The sequence below is a fragment of the Scyliorhinus canicula genome, chromosome 9 (assembly GCF_902713615.1).
Source record: "Scyliorhinus canicula chromosome 9, sScyCan1.1, whole genome shotgun sequence".
NCBI lineage: Eukaryota > Metazoa > Chordata > Chondrichthyes > Carcharhiniformes > Scyliorhinidae > Scyliorhinus > Scyliorhinus canicula.
The window spans coordinates 75,651,790-75,667,901 of record NC_052154.1 but is presented as its reverse complement, the minus strand read 5'-3'; the positions used below and the strand labels follow the sequence as shown (position 1 = coordinate 75,667,901).

General features: G+C 44.5%; 1 protein-coding gene across 2 annotated transcripts in view; it reads right to left on the bottom strand.

Annotated features, from left to right (window-relative positions):
- The window catches only part of cbfb (core-binding factor subunit beta), a 131,841-nt gene that overhangs the window by 37,317 nt on the left and 78,412 nt on the right, over positions 1-16,112 (bottom strand). The window contains exon 5 of one of the 2 annotated variants that reach the window (XM_038806939.1): positions 7,045-7,147. In XM_038806939.1, coding sequence (XP_038662867.1) covers positions 7,045-7,147 — 103 coding nt within the window. The remainder of the gene's footprint in view (positions 1-7,044; positions 7,148-16,112) is intronic. The other variant, XM_038806938.1, reaches the window with a different exon arrangement.

Sequence of the window (16,112 nt, the reverse complement as noted above, 5' to 3'; positions counted from 1 at the left end):
GGGAGAATCCGACTGAGAAGGTCGGACAATGCTGGTCCGAGGAAACACAAGAGCTCCTATGTGACTGCTTGGAGACAGTGGACTGGTCCATATTTAAGAACTCAGTGACTAACCTAAATGAATATGCCACCACCTTAACAGACTTCATCAGCAAATGTGTGGATGACTGTGTGCCAAAGAAAGCAGTACGTGTGTTCCTCAACTGGAAACCATGGCTTAATCGGGAGATTGACTCCCTACTGAAGGACAGGTCTGGGATGTTCAAGTCAAGCAACCCTGACCTATACAGGAAGTCCAGGTACGACCTCCACAAAGCCATCCGGGATGCCAAGAGACAATATCAGAACAAGCTAGAGTCACAGACTAGCGTTACAGACTCTCATTGGTTGTGGCAAGACCAAACGGGCTACAAAGCAAAGCAGAGCAGTATCTCCGGGTGCAGCGCACCCCTCACCATTGAATTCAATGCATTCTATGCTCGGTTCGAGCAGGAAACCAACGATGCGTTGTCAAGTGCCCCAGACACACCTGTACCCACCGTCACAGCTTCTGAATTCAGATTGGCCTTCCTGAAAGTGAAGCCGCGGACGGCGCCGGGGTCCCTGGTCACGCACCCAGAGCCTGCACGGACCAGCTGGCAGAAGTGTTCGCGGACATCTTCAACCTGTCCCTACTCCGCTCCAGGTCCCAACCTGCTTCAAGAAGACCACTATCATACATGTGCCTCAGTGACTACCGTCCGGTGGCCCTGACATCAATCGTAATGAAGTGCTTTGAGAGGTTGGTCTTGAAGCACATCAACTCCATATTCCCAGGATGCCTAGATCAACTGCAATTTGCATACCGCTGCAACCGGTCCACAGCAGACGCCATCTCCCTGGCCCTACACTCATCCCTGGAGCATCTTGAGAACAAGGAGCACGGTAGTGGGCAGCACGGTAGCATTGTGGATAGCACAATTGCTTCACAGCTCCAGGGTCCAGGATTCCGGCTTGGGTCACTGTCTGTGCGGAGTCTGCACATCCTCCCCGTGTGTGCGTGGGTTTCCTCCGGTTTCCTCCCACAGTCCAAAGATGTGCAGGTTAGGTGGATTGGCCATGTTAAATTGCCCTTAGTGTCCAAAATTGCCCTTAGTGTTGGGTGGGGTCACTGGGTTATGGAGATAGGGTGGAGGTGTTGACCTTGGGTAGGATGCTCTTTCCAAGAGCCGGAGCAGACTCAATGGGCTGAATGGCCTCCTTCTACACTGTAAATTCTATGTAAAAAGACTCCGACATCAGACTCCTATTTATTGACTACAGCTCCACCTTCAACATCACAGTCCCAGCCAAGCTCATATCAAAGCTCCAAAACCTAGGACTTGGCAACTGGATCCTTGACTTTCTGACTCACAAACCACAATAAGTAAGAACAAACAACAACACCTCCCCCACAATAGTCCTCAATACCAGGGCCCCACAAGACTTAGCCCCCTATTATATTCCCTGTTCACACACGACTGCGTGGCAAAATTTGGTTTCAACTCTATCTACAAGTTTGCTGACGACACGACCATAGTGAGTCGGATCTTGAACAACAATGAGTCAGAATACAGGAGGGAGATAGAGAACCTAGTGGAGTGGTGTAACAACAACAATCTATCCCTCAATGCCAGCAAAGCTAAAGAGCTGGTCATTGACTTCAGGAAGCAAAGTACTGTACACACCCCTGTCTGCATCAACAGGGCCACGGTGGGGATGGTTGACAGCATCAAATTCCTAGGTGTGCACATAACCTAAAATCTGCCCTGGTCCACCTACTTCGACATTACCACCAAGAAAGCTCAACAGCGCCTTTATTTCCTCAGGAAACTAAGGAAATGTGGCATTCCACACTGACTCTTACCAACCTTTACAGATGCACCATAGAAAGCATCCTATCTAGCTGCATCCCAGCCTGCTCAGCCCAAGACCGCAAGAAACTTCAGAGTCGTGAACATAGCCCAATCCACCACACAAACCTACCTCCCATCCATTGACTCTATCTACACCTCCTGCTGCCTGGGGAAAGTGGGCAGCATAATCAAAGACCCCTCCCAACCGGCTTACTCATTCTTCCAACTTCTTCCATCGGGCAGGAGATACAAAAGTCTGAGAACACGCACAAACAGATTCAAAAACAGCTTCTTCCCCGCTGTTATCAGACTCGTAAACGACCCTCTTATGGATTGACATGATTAATATTACACTCCTGTATGCTTCACCAGTTGCCGGTGTCTATGTATTTACATTGTGGACCTTGTGTTGCCCTAAAATGTATTTTCTTTTTATTTTCATGTACTAAATGATCTGTTTGAGCTGCTCGCAGAACAATACTTTTCACTGTACCTCAGTACACTTGACAATAAACAAATCCAATGAAGATAAAACGAAGCCAAAAAATGTCTCAGCGGCTTCAGCACATAATCATCACTGGCAATGAAATATCCGTCTGAGAGGGCTATATTGTCGGAGATCTGTTCTTCTATGAAAAGTCCTGTAGTGTTTGTTGGTTCAGGTGGACTTCAAAAAGAATCAACACACAAAAAGAGGCGAGTGTTTTTCTGGTATTCTGACCAACATGTCTTTCTCAACAAAAACAGACTGAAGTGGTTATTTATCTCAGTCACTTGTGGGATCTTGCCGTGTTCAAACTAATTTTTGACAACTAATCAAAGTGCTCTTGAATGTAATGCAGTACATTAAGAAAATATTGATATGAGCAGTGATAAGGTGCCATAATGGAAGACGTTTTTGTGGACTCAAACTGATAAAATACAAAGTATGCAATATTAGGTCATAATCAGCAAGTGAGTGAAGTCATTTTTGATTAGGAATGCTTCCAAGTCTGGGAGGGATGAAGGGGAGGGTAGAGTCTCGGGTATTTATAAGGTGCTCATGAGGGAGGAAGGGTCCCAGACAGAGGAACTGAAACTTAAATGGGAGAAGGAGATAGGCGGGGAAATGGAGGATGGGCTGTGGGCAGAGGCCCTGAGTAGGGTAAACTCGACCGCGACATGTGCTAGGCTCGGGCTGATCCAATTTAAGGTCGTTCACCGGGCCCATATGACGGTGGCTCGGATGAGCAAATTTTTCGGGATAGGGGACAAATGCGCTAGGTGCGCGGGAGGACCAGCGAACCATGTTCACATGTTCTGGGCATGCCCTGAGCTGAGGGGGTACTTGGAGGGATTTGCGGGGGTCATGTCCCAGGTGCTAAAAACAAGGGTGGTGATGAGCCCAGGGGTGGCAATTTTTGGGGTTTCGGAAGACCCGGGCGTCCAGGGGGAGAAAGAGGCCGATGTGCTGGCCTTTGCTTCCCTGATAGCCCGGCGACGAATATTATTGGTGTGGAGGGACTCAAAGCCCCCGAAGACTGAGTGGTGGCTTGCGGACATGTCGAGTTTCCTGGGGATGGAAAAAATCAAGTTCGCCTTGAGGGGTTCTGTGCAGGGGTTCACCCGGAGGTGGCAACCATTTATTGACTTCTTTGCGGGAGAGTGAGCGTCAGCAGGGGGGGGGGGGGGGTTAGAGTAGAGTAGGAGGGAAAATATGGCGGGTAGTACCGGTGGGAGGGGAGCGGGCTTGTGCAATATGTTACGGTGGAAGTATTGAAAGTACGTGGATGTTTGCACATTTTTGCCTTTTTTGCTTCCTTTCTGATGATGTCTGTAACTGTTTATAAAGCCAAAAACTACCTCAATAAAATTGTTTATTAAAAAAAAAAGGAATGCTTCCAAGGCGTGAATGAAAAGTTCTCCACCTACTCAAACTTCCAGTTTGCATTGCTCCATTAGACTTCATGTGCTTTACAATTTTTAGCACAATATTCAAATGCAGTTCAAGACATCTGCAGATCCACACTGATACTCAAGACCATTCAAAAAAATATGCAAAGACTCATCCAAACTCAAAACGTTAGTCCCCTTCTCGTTCCACAGATAGAATACCTTCAGTACTGAAGGAGGCCAATGACCCATCAAGTCGTCACCGACCCTTGGAAAGAGCACCCTACTTAGGCCCACACCCCCACCCGATCTCCATAGCCCCAGCTAACCTTTTGGATTCTAAGGGGCAATTTAGCATGGTCAATCCACCTAAACTGCACATCTGGACCGTGGGAGGAAACCAGAACACCCAGAGGAAACCCACGCAGACACGGGGAGAGCATGCAATCTCCATACAGACAGTCACCCGAGGCTGGAATTGAACCCGGGTCCCTGGAGCTGTGATGCAACAGTGCTAACCACTGTGCCACCCATGCTGTCAGACCTGCTGAGATTGTACAGTATTTTCTGTTTTTGTTGCAAAAGCATGCATGTCCATTCACGACTTCTTATGCATGCCTCACTGAATTGATCTTTCGAGCTGAGGCAGCATGCAAATAAAACAGGAGGGGGAGGATGCATGTGTGCTCAGAAATGGGTTGGGGGGAGCAAATAGATGCAAGGCAACAAGCAGGGTCAGTCTCTGCACACGAAAGGGGAGACAAATACAGATAAAGTTGCGAGAAAGAGCTGAAGGCAAAAAATGCATGAGAGGCTGATTACAGAAGGTGAGAGGTAGGGGGAATTAATGCGTTAGAATAGTATACATCAACAGCCCTCCTGTATCTTGGTTAAGTAGCTTTTTTCAGACAGAAGGGGTAATACATACAAACTGCCTATTGCTGTGAAATCCGGCGCTGCAATCTCTGTAGGGGATGGTGGGTAGGGTGAGTGGAGTAATGATAGTTATTTATGTTTTACCTAAGGGACTGTAATCTGTTCTCTATTAAAGTAATTTCAAATAAGGAAATGCTTGTTTTTTTTTGCTTTAAACAACTTTATAAAACAGAGTGTGTGTTCTGCCAGGAAAAGCACAGCCACTGTACAATGCTGGATTGCTTGCAGAGCACCCAACAGATCAAGCACAGCTGGGTTAGTTTAAAGTTTGCTTTAATATGCCTTAAATATTGACATTCATTTTATTTTAAAAATGGATCAGTTGCTAAGTTTGTCATTTGTGCATGGAGCAGTTCAACCGTCCCACTCAACTGTGTGCTTGTAGGAGTTAAAAAGACAGACTGCAGTTCAACAGGAAAACGTGCCCCAAACAAGACATGCAAAGCACCAAAAGGAACAAAGCCAGCAGGTGACTGCCACCATGACAGCAGTACTGGAATTGGCTGAAGTATTTTGCTTTACAATTCCTTTAGTAGAACAAATGTTGTGAATTAAATCACACATTTTCATGACCATGCATTTAAACTCAAGCTGCAGTTTACGTAGAAAATAAATGATTTTTTATATCTCTATTTTAAATTGAATTAAATAGTGAAGAACTTGGACCATAAGGATCAAATCTCTTTTATCTGGACTGGATTTAAATCACAAATATGATTTTAAACCAGTTTGTAATGGGTGCTAATCCAAAAGAGAAAACTGATTTTGGGATGCTTTTTCTACACCAGTAGAAAATGGAAACGATACACTGGTGTAATAATACAATATTCTGGAGGCAACTAGGGTTAAAATTTGCATTAAGATAAAACTAATCTTGCACAGCCATAACCTGGGATTCTCATAATGGACAGAGCCAGCATTACAATTTCTGATTAATACAAAAGCAAAGTATTTAAGATGCTGGAAATCAAATGAAAATAGGAAACACTAGAAATGATCAGCAGGTCATCCGCATCCTTGGAGAGAAGAGTGTTGACGTTTCAGGTTCATGAATTTTCATCAGAACTCCAAACAGATCTCTCCACAAATGCAACCAGACCAGAGTATTTCCAGCATTTTCTATTGTTAACTAATTCTCAGAACTGACATTTTCCACTGTACAGAATCACACAATGGATACAATGCAAGTGGAGGCTAGTCGACCTGTCATGTCTATGCTGGTTGCCAAAGAAGCAATTCACTTAGTATCATTCCCTGCCTTTGTGATCCTTCCAGTATGCAGTGTTCTTCAAAGTCGTGTGGTCACGGGCAGTTGTCAGGAGGGTCGCGGAGCCATTGTACACGGCGCTCCCTATCGTGCAAATCCCCGTGCAGCAGCCGGCTTTTCATAACGTCAGCTGCAAGCGCCCGTGAACATGTTAAAAAAAAATTCGGCCGCATTGCGCATGCGCGCACGATGATCAGCGCGCATGCGCATTCTGCGACATGATAAAAAAATTTGTTCGCATTGCACATGCGCACACACATGCACAATGCGGCTGCTATTTTTTTTTTAAACGGTTGCAGCTTTTTGTTTTACAAGTTCTGTAGTGGTTTTTATTCATTTATTTTATTCATTAAATTTTTTTTTTTCATTTATTTTGTTCATTTTTTTTACAAGTTTGGGGGGTTTTATTCATTTTTTTCACTTATTTTACTCATTTTTTTTTAAACAAGTTCGGGGGGGGGGGTTTATTTGATAAAAAATTTACAGGAAAAAAATTTGGAACTTTGGCAGATGGAGACTTCATACTTTCCCACACCAGAAGGCTTCACCTTCATCCAACACGTCCCATTGGAGGAACGTGTACGAGGGCCAAACGGACCCAAAGCCATTTCCTCCATTTTTGGCAGCAGCAAACTAGGTAAGAGAAAATGGTCGGCCGGCGCAGGTCGCTGGTAAAGCCGGATTTACCGGCTGGTAAAAATGGGTCCCTGGAAAAAAAGTTTGAAGAACACTGCAATAATGGGAACAGATTTTCTCCTCTCCAATGTATGCAGACATCTTGGATACTGTATACCTCTATCTAATCTCTGTCAACCTTCTCTTCTTCAAAGAAATCCAGTCCCAACTTCTCCAATGCATCTCTGTAATTGAAGTTCCTCGCCCCCAAGTACTTTGGGAGGATAAGAACAAATAAAATCATTCCTGACATGCTAAACTTCAAGAAGATCAAGGCTTCCAGAGTCATTCTCTGGAAACGTCTGCAGCACAGTAAACCTTTACTTAAGATTTCCTGGAATACATACATGAATAAATAATATTACATGCTATAGCAGAGTAATACCCCTTCCCTCCCAACTAACACAAAAAGTGTCCTAACCTCTCACCTCCATGTCGTCCCGATGGGATCTTTCCCTGTCCTCGAAGTCCCTGGCTCTCCGTCGCGCATCATCAAACGCCTGCTGTGCTAGGGTATCCTCCTGCTACAAGAATAAATAGCTGAATGCAAGCTTTAATAAAATAGCAAGAGTCATTAGAATTAGTACGGCATTAAAGAATTTTCTGCAGAATCTCATATGACATTATATCCAAAAGTTCTCATATAACCGAGGTGTCACTTCTGTAACAGACATCATTCAGCCTGTGCTTAATCTCCTAGTTGAACAAGCATGTTGAATGAAAAATACCAATGAAATTCATTAGCATCAACATATTTAAGGACTTCTGCCTCTGTCCCTTTCCATAGCACAACTAGTGTAATGGTAGCCTGCTCACAAAACCATTGTGAAGTGGCACTCCAGATGCTGGCAACATCCGACTGGAAACAGTGGTCAACAGAGCATTCACTTCTCCCTCTGCCCACAGTTTCACTATCTGTTATATTTTGCTGGTCCAAAACATTTACTTGTGATAATTCTATCAATGACAATTCAAAAAGTTTCCAATGAGCAAATATTCAGGCCCTGACTTCCGGTGGCAGCCATCAAGTGAGTGGTCACATATAAAGTGGCTTCTACCTGAGGACTAGTTCTTTGGCTCTTTTTGGCTGTTTTACAGAGGTGGTGCAGGTGGAAGAGTGAAAATATTCAAGAGCAAGGTTTTCTCCTCTGGTGGGTGATATTGAAGAGTTACCAGATGAGGAGTGTGTCAAGCAAGGGGCATTCTCCGGACCTGGAGGACATGCATGGCACAGGAGGGGTAAAGATATCAGAGGGATTGTGGCATCATTGCCCACACAGTGGTCAACAGAGCATTGGGTAGAGTTCCTTAACAAACAGAGGCTCGCGGTCATGGAGGACCTGGTGAGAGTGGCAGAGCTAATTTGGGCTGCCTTGGAGAGGGTGGAGCAGCAGCCGGAGATGCAGAATGCGCCGATTTAGACGGTGGAGGAGACAGTTGCTGACGGCGATTATCAGATTGCCTCTTTGGACTGGATCGGCAGTACTTGGCCTCCCCAGACGAGGAATTGTTGAAGGAAAGGAAGAAACTCCAGATGGAGTTTGTACTTTTATCGATGGGGAAGGCAGTGGGCCAGTTGCGCTGGGTAAGAACGGCATTTTTGGTGCATGGGGAGAACACCAGTAAATTGCTTGCTGATGTCAGGTGGCAACAAAGAAGATGGGCAGATAAAGGAATCTGGGGGCAGGGTGGTCTCTGATCGAGGGAAGCTGAGTGGGGTGTTTGAGGCCTTCTAATTTGGGGCTGTACAGGTCAGAGCCCCCGGGGTGGTAGTCTCAGACATGAAGCGATTTCTAGTTGGCTTGGACTTCCCGGTGGTGGAAGCACAGAAAAGTGCTGGGGCTGGGGACACCACTTGGGCTGGAGGAGGAGATGGATGCATTGGTTCAATGCAAGCCAGGAAGACTCCAGGCCCGGACAGATTTCCAGCGCAATTTTATATAAAGTTAGTGACAAGTTGAGGCTTCAACTAATGGAAATGTTTAATGACTCGTAAGCACGGGGTCGAGTGGGAGTACCTTTTCGAAGTGTTGGGGAGGTTATGTTTTGGGCTAGGGTTTATTGGCCACATTAGGTTCTTGTAAAAGGCCCCCATGGTATTTTAGTTTGGGTATTTTTGTTTGTCCCAGGAATAAGGCAGGGATGTCCACTTTCCCTTTTGCTTTTTGCATTGGTGGTTGAACCGAGGACGATGGCACTTAGGGCATCGACCGGAATGAAGGATAATAGAGATGCGGGGTGTAGAACATGGAGTGTCCCTATGTGCGGATGACATGTTGTTATACGTTACAGATCCGATATCTAGTATGAGTAGGATTATGGAGTATCATTATTGGGTGGCAAATGTTGAGAAGGTTCAGAAATGGGTCGTGGAGGAAGGGGCGGATGGAAGAGGCTTAGTGTATGGTGACAAGTTTGACGGCACTGGTGATGGTTCCACTTCCGTTCTCACCGGCTAAGAGCCCGGTGGTGGTTGTTTCGATACGAGTTTGGAATCAGTTCAGGCAACATTATAAGCTAGAGAGCATGTTGCTGTGGACGCCGATCTGTGGAAATCATTGATTTATTCCAGCAGGGTTGAATTCAACGTACAAGATTTAGGAGATAGAGAGATTTAGGGACTTGTTTGTGGACGGTAGATTTGCAGAGTTGGGGGGGGCTGTTAGAGAAGTTTCAGTTGACAGGGGGAAACAAGTTCTGGTACTTGCAGATTAGGCATTTTGTGAGGAAGGAGTTAGTCATGTTTCCATAGCTACCGCCCCCTTCATTGCTTGAAAAGATTGTCTGAGGATGAGATAGGGGAGGGCAAGGTCTCGGATATCTATGGGCAGTTAATGGAAAGGGAGAGGGCCGCGATGGAGGAGATAAAGAGGAATTGTGAGGAGGAGCTGGGGGAGGTGCATTTGAGGGGAGGATCTGGAATGAGGCCGTGCGAAGGATAAACACGACCTCCTCATGTGCAAGATTGGATTTAATTCAAAGTGGTGCATAGAGCACATGTGTTTAAGGGGGCTGGCAAACCACACACACACATTTTGATCCTGCCCGAAATTGGTGGGGTTTTGGGAGTCCTTTTTGGAGACAAAGATATATATATTTTTTTAAACTTAAGGGTATCCAATTTTATTTTTCCAATTAAGGGGCAATTTAGCGTGGCCAATCCACCTCCCCTGCACATCTTTGGGTTGTAGGGGGGCGAAACCCACGCAAACACGGGGAGACTGCAAACTCCACACGAACAGTGACCCAGAGCCAGGATCGAACCCAAGACCTCAGCACCGTGAGGCAGCAGTGCTAAATACTGCGCCACCGTGCAGCCCCTTGTCAGAGATCTTGAGGGTGAACGTGGCCCGTGACAATGGATGGCAATATTTGGTGTATCAGACGATCCAGGAGTGCAGGATGGGAGAGAGGCTGATGTGTTGGCCTTTGCCTCCCTGATAACCCAGAGGAGGATCTTGTTAGGATGGCCGGCTCCAGAACCCGGCCAAGGGCAGTGGGGTGGGTGAGTGACCTGGCGGAATTCTTACATCTGGAGAAGTTTGCCATTGGAGGGGGGAATGGTGCAGTTTTGTTTTACAGTTATAAAGTGGTGCGGCATCTTGGAGGGGGTGTTTATAGTAAGAAATGTATACGGATGGGTGTAATGTTGTATTTTGTATAATGAAAATGTCCTGAACAAAGATATATTTTTTTAAATATTCAGGGCCTGAAATTGGACTTTTCGCACTTGTTTGTTGGACACAAGTGTCCTAAGATCTCCAAAATGGCATCCGAGTGGGTGAATTATCATATTGGTGCAACTTGTTTCACGTTGCAAAATTCTACAGGGAGCTGCCTGGCAGTAACCAATGGACTAATTGCTGATTTCAAGGTTTCTGCATAAAACAGTGGCAACCAAGATATGGTGTACTTGTAGACTCTTGGAATACATCATGTTTTGAAGATTGAAGAAAGGCCATGCAGGGTCAGCCTTACTGCTCAAAGACAAGTATTTTAGATTTAAGTCATTTTGAAACTCAACGGTGTAACAAGATAACGAAAAAGATTCTCATTCGCATAGAGTCTTTCATTACCACCTAAGATTTCAAAGCACTGTAATTCATTTCAGCCAAGAACTGATCGAGAACATTCAGTCATAGATGGCAAACCGGAGTTTCTAACAAACATGCCGCTGCAGATGTAACACTAATCAAATCAATGAACCAAATTTCTTAACATTCTCCCCATGATAGCAGCACATTAATAAGTTAGCCAGAGTCTCTGAGATTCATGGAAATTGCCTTTTCTGGCCAAGGCATCAGGTTGCATCATAGTTACTTATGAATCCATGTACTGTTAAGATACTGGACCAGACCCCAACATTTGTTAGAATACCGGCCAAAGAATACCGGACAAGAACCCCAAACAATTTTTTTTTTAATTTGTAAAACTGTGAAGGAAGGATACCTCACCCCAGGAGTGATGACTCTGACCTATAGGTATCTTTTATGTTAAAACAAACTTTAATTTAAACACACAATTAACCACATTATCAAATAAATTGCTTTACAATTATCAGTTAGACAGTTCTTAAACAAAAGTAAAAACTTGAACTTACTAACCATACCTGCTACTAACTCCAATTAAGCAACTCAAAACAGTTCAAATGCCACTCATAAATAAAGTTAACAAAACAGGTTTACTTGCTCAGTTGTGCAGAAACTTTTGGAGAGAGTTCCTTTCAAGAGCAGATTCAGTACACTTCTGCTCAACCTAACAGCAGTTACCTCAACATTCACCTGAGGAAGGAGCAGTGCTCCGAAAGCTCGTGTTTGAAACAAACCTGTTGGACTTTAACCTGGTCGTGTAGGACATCTTACTGGGCAAAATTGCTGTTCAACTTATTAAACCTTCAGTCTTGTCAGACTCAAATCCTAATGCAAATAAAAAACTAGACAGCCCTGGCTCCTCACATTAATTATCTACTCTCCAGGAAATCTCCAGTAATCATAATATACCATTAGCCCTTTAGCTGTAAATTAGAGCTTTAATTAGATAGAGTCTGGATACCTTTAATATTACTGCAACATATACCTTAACCCAGGGTTTTGATAACTTTACTGCTGTAAATATAAAATATTTTATATACCCCAATTTCATGTAGGGAGTCAGCAGCACAGAAGTAAACAAAAAGACAAATTACTTTCTGCAATCTTTGATTTGATGCATCATCAATACAATGCAGGACATGCTGGTGCCACAATAGAAATGCAAGGTTATAGGTGTTAACCTCTTAAAATATTTGATGCAACAACTTTAGGAAGTCAACCACAGGACTATTCCTTCAAGTCTAATATGTGGGGAATATTCCAAATGCAAATGCTCAATTCTGTTAGAAGATTTGAGGCATAAAAGCCCTTTACACAGTTAATGGCAACAAACAGCACATTTAAGCGGAAAGATGAGCTGTAGTACTTTACAAAATAAAAGGGTGCATGGAACGGGGTGGGGATGTGGGGAAGGAAAGAAAAACCATACATTGAGCAGTTAAAACATAGGTTAACGGAATATGACCAAAAGTTATGCAAACATTGAAGAGCTCAACTGCTTGTGATTCAGTGCAACTTCTTAAATAAGTCCCCCAAATTAAACTAGTAGTGCATACTATATTTTTCAATGTTATAAATTTGGGATTCAAGTGCACTCATCATTTTTTAAAATTCGTTCAGAGGATGTGGGTGTCACTGGCTGGACCTGCATTTATTGCCCATCCCTCATTACCCATGAACTGATTGCTTTACTAAGCCATTTCAGAGGACATCTGAACAGTCAACCACATTGCTGTGGGTCTGGACTCCGGGTCGGGTAAGGGTGACAGATTTCCTTATCCAAAAGGACTTTAGTGACCCAAATAGGTTTTTACAATAAACAATGGTGAATTCCAGATATTTATTGGATTCAAATTTCACCATCTCCTAAACCTGGCTTCCCAGAAGATTACCCTGGCTCTCTGGATTACTAGTCCAGTGACAATATCACTAAACCGCTGCCTCTCCTCATACGTACTTCTTTTTAATACAAGGCTAAAGCAATACAATCAGAATAGAATGCTCTTTCTCACCATTATTTTTTTCCCTTTCCATTCGTGAATGTATCAAAATGTTTTCTAGACTACAGTTCCATGTATAGCAGACACCTTTTCGTACACAACCCAGGTCCAATTTTTTTTTTTCAAATCACAAAATAATAAAGGGCAGAAGCCCTTCAGCCCATCTGGTCTGCACCAATGCAAGAAAGACACCTGACCTGTCCACCTAATTCCATTTTCCAGCATTTGGCACATAGCCTTGAATGTTATGACGTGTCAAGTGCTCATCCAGGCTCCCAGGTTCGATTCCCCGCTGGGTCACTATCTGTGCGGAGTCTGCACGTTCTCCCCGTGTCTGCATGGGTTTCCTCCAGGTGCTCCGGTTTCCTCCCACAGTCCAAAGACTTGCAGGTTGGGTGGATTGGCCAAGATAAATTGCCCTTAGTGACCAAAAAGGTAAGATGGTGTTATTGGGTTATGGGGATAGGGTGGAAGTGAGGGCTTAAGTGGGTCAGTGCAGACTTGATGGGCCAAATGGCCTCCTTCTGCACTGTATGTTCTATGTTCTGTGTACTTTTGAAAAGGATTGAGACAACTCACCTCTACCACCGACCCAGGCAGTGCATTCAGACCATCACCACCCTCTGTGTAAAAAGGTTTTTCCCAAAATCCCCCTAAACCTCCTGCCCTCACCTTGAACTTGTGCCCCCTCGTAACTGACCCTTCAATGAAGGGGAACAGCTGCTCCCTATCCACCCTGTCCTTGCCCCTCAAAATCTTGTACGCCTCAATCAGGCCGCCCCTCAGTCTTCTCTGCTTCAGCGAAAACAAGCCAAGCCTATCCAACCTCTCTTCATAGCCTAAATGTTCCATTCCAGGCAACATCCTGGTGAACAGCCTCTACACCCCCTCCATTGCAAACACATCCTTCCTGTAATGTGGTGATCAGGATTGCACACAGTATTCCAGCTGTGGCCTCACCAAAGTTCTACACAACTCCAACATGACGTCCCTGCTTTTGTAGCCTATGCCTCGACTGATAACCGCAAGTGTCACATATGCCATTTCCACCTCCTTATTAACCTACCCTTCTGCATTCAGAGATCCATGGACAAATACTCCACAGTCCCTTTGTTCCTCAGAATTTCCCAGTGTCAGGCCATTCATCGATAACATCCTTGAAAGTGTATCACCTCATACTTTTCAGGGTTAAATCCCATCAGCCCCTTTTCTGCCCATTTGACCATCCCGTCTATATGTTCCTGTGACCCAAGACACTCAACCTCACTGTTAACCACCTGGACAATCTTTGGGTTATCCGCAAACTTACTGATTCTACCCCTATATAGTCATCTACGTTGTTTATATAAATTACAAACAATAGGGGACTCAGCCGTATGACACTGACTTCCAGTCATTAAAGCAGTCATCTGTCATAACCCTTTATCTCCGATAAATAAGCCAATTTTGAATCCACCTTATTAAGTTACCCTGTATCGCATGTGCATTTGCTTTCTTTTATAAGTCTAATGTGGGACCTTGTCAAAGGCTTTGCTAAAATCCATGTAAACTAACTACATCAACTAGACTACCCTCATCTACACACCTGGTCACGTGTTCAAAAAATTCAATCAAATTTGTTCGGCATGAAATGAAATGAAATAAAATGAAAATCGCTTATTGTCACGAGTAGGCTTCAATGAAGTTACTGTGAAAAGCCCCTAGTCGCCACATTCCGGCGCCTGTCCGGGGAGGCTGGTACGGGAATCGAACCGTGCTGCTGGCCTGCTTGGTCTGCTTTAAAAGCCAGCGATTTAGCCTGGTGAGCTAAACCAGCCCCTATGACCTCCGTCTGACAAATGCTGACTATTCCAGATCAAACCTTGCCTATGTGAAGATAGATTCCCTCCTTCAGAATTTTCTCCAGTAGTTCTCCTACCACTGACGTGACACTCATTGGTCTGTAGTTCCCGGATTATCTCTACAACCTTTCTTAAATAGTGGGATCACATTAGCTGTTCTCCAGTCCTCTGGAACCTCCCCCGTAGCCAGAGAGGAATTAAAAATTCAGGTCAGAGCCCATGCAATTTTTAAAAAATATATAACTTTAGAGACCCAATTAATTTTTTTCCAATTAAGGGGCAATTTAGCTTGTTCAATCCATCTACCTTGCACATCTTTGGGTTGTGGGGGTGAAACCCACACAAACACGGGGAGAATGTGCAAACTCCACACGGACAGTGACCAAGAGCCGGGATCGAACCTGGGATCTCAGCGCCGTGAGACTGCAGTGCTACCACTGCGCCACCGTGCTGCTCTAGAGCCCATGAAATATAGGCAGCACGGTAGCGCAGTGGTTAGCACTGCTGCCTCATGGTACCAAGGACCCAGGTTCAATCCCGATCCTTGGTCACTGTCCGTGTGGGGTTTGCTCATTCTCCCCGTGTCAGCGTGGGTCTCCCCCCCCCACAACCCAAAGATGTGCAAGGTAAGTGGATTGGCCATGCTAAATTGCCACTTGACTGAAAAAAAATAATTGGGTACTCTAAATTTATTTATTTTTTCTTTTAAGAGTCCCTGCAATCTGCTCCCTTGCCTTCCACAGCAGCCTGGGACACAACTGATCAAGACCTGGAGACATGTCCACTTTTAAACCTGCCAACACCTCCAATACCTTGTCACTCACTGTATAACAACTTGCTCAAGAACCTCAGTATTTCTCCCCAAGTTCCATGTCTACCTCCTCATTTTCTTGGGTGAAGACAGATGAAGTATTTGAATTCTGGCCTTCACCCACTTGTGTGCGAGTTCCTCTATAGTTTAGTCACATGAGTCCTTCACAGACACTTTTATGTACCGTTAGTAATGGCAGCTTGTCTTTGGCTGCATCCACACCTCAGAACGTATAAGCAAGGGCTTATAACAGTGGCTTGAAAAATACTTTGAAGTGACTTTCCCCATTCAGTACTAGATTCATTTTCCCCTTGGTCCCGACTCTTTCCCTTGTTATCCGCTTTCCATTAATATACTTGAAATTTTCCCTATTTTGACCAGCCATAGCTTTCTCATATCCCTTCTTTGCTCTCCCAATTACTTTCTTCTGCTCCATACTGCATTTTCTGTACTCCACAAATGCCTCTGTTTATTTGCTCCCCTTGTACCTGCTAAAACCCTCTCTTTTCCCTCTCATCTTATCCTGAACGTAGCGGGTCACCCATGGTTCTGGGCTTGTTACTCCTTCCACAGTGTACTAACTGGTTATTAAATCATAAGTAACTCTCATTATACAAAATGATTTACAACGTAAACCAATTTATAAATGAATTTAAGAGGAGTCAGATTGGTTGCACCAAACTGTTTTTTAAACCCAATTCACTTGGGGGTTAAATTAGTAAAATACCAACTTGGTGCTCAAGGGC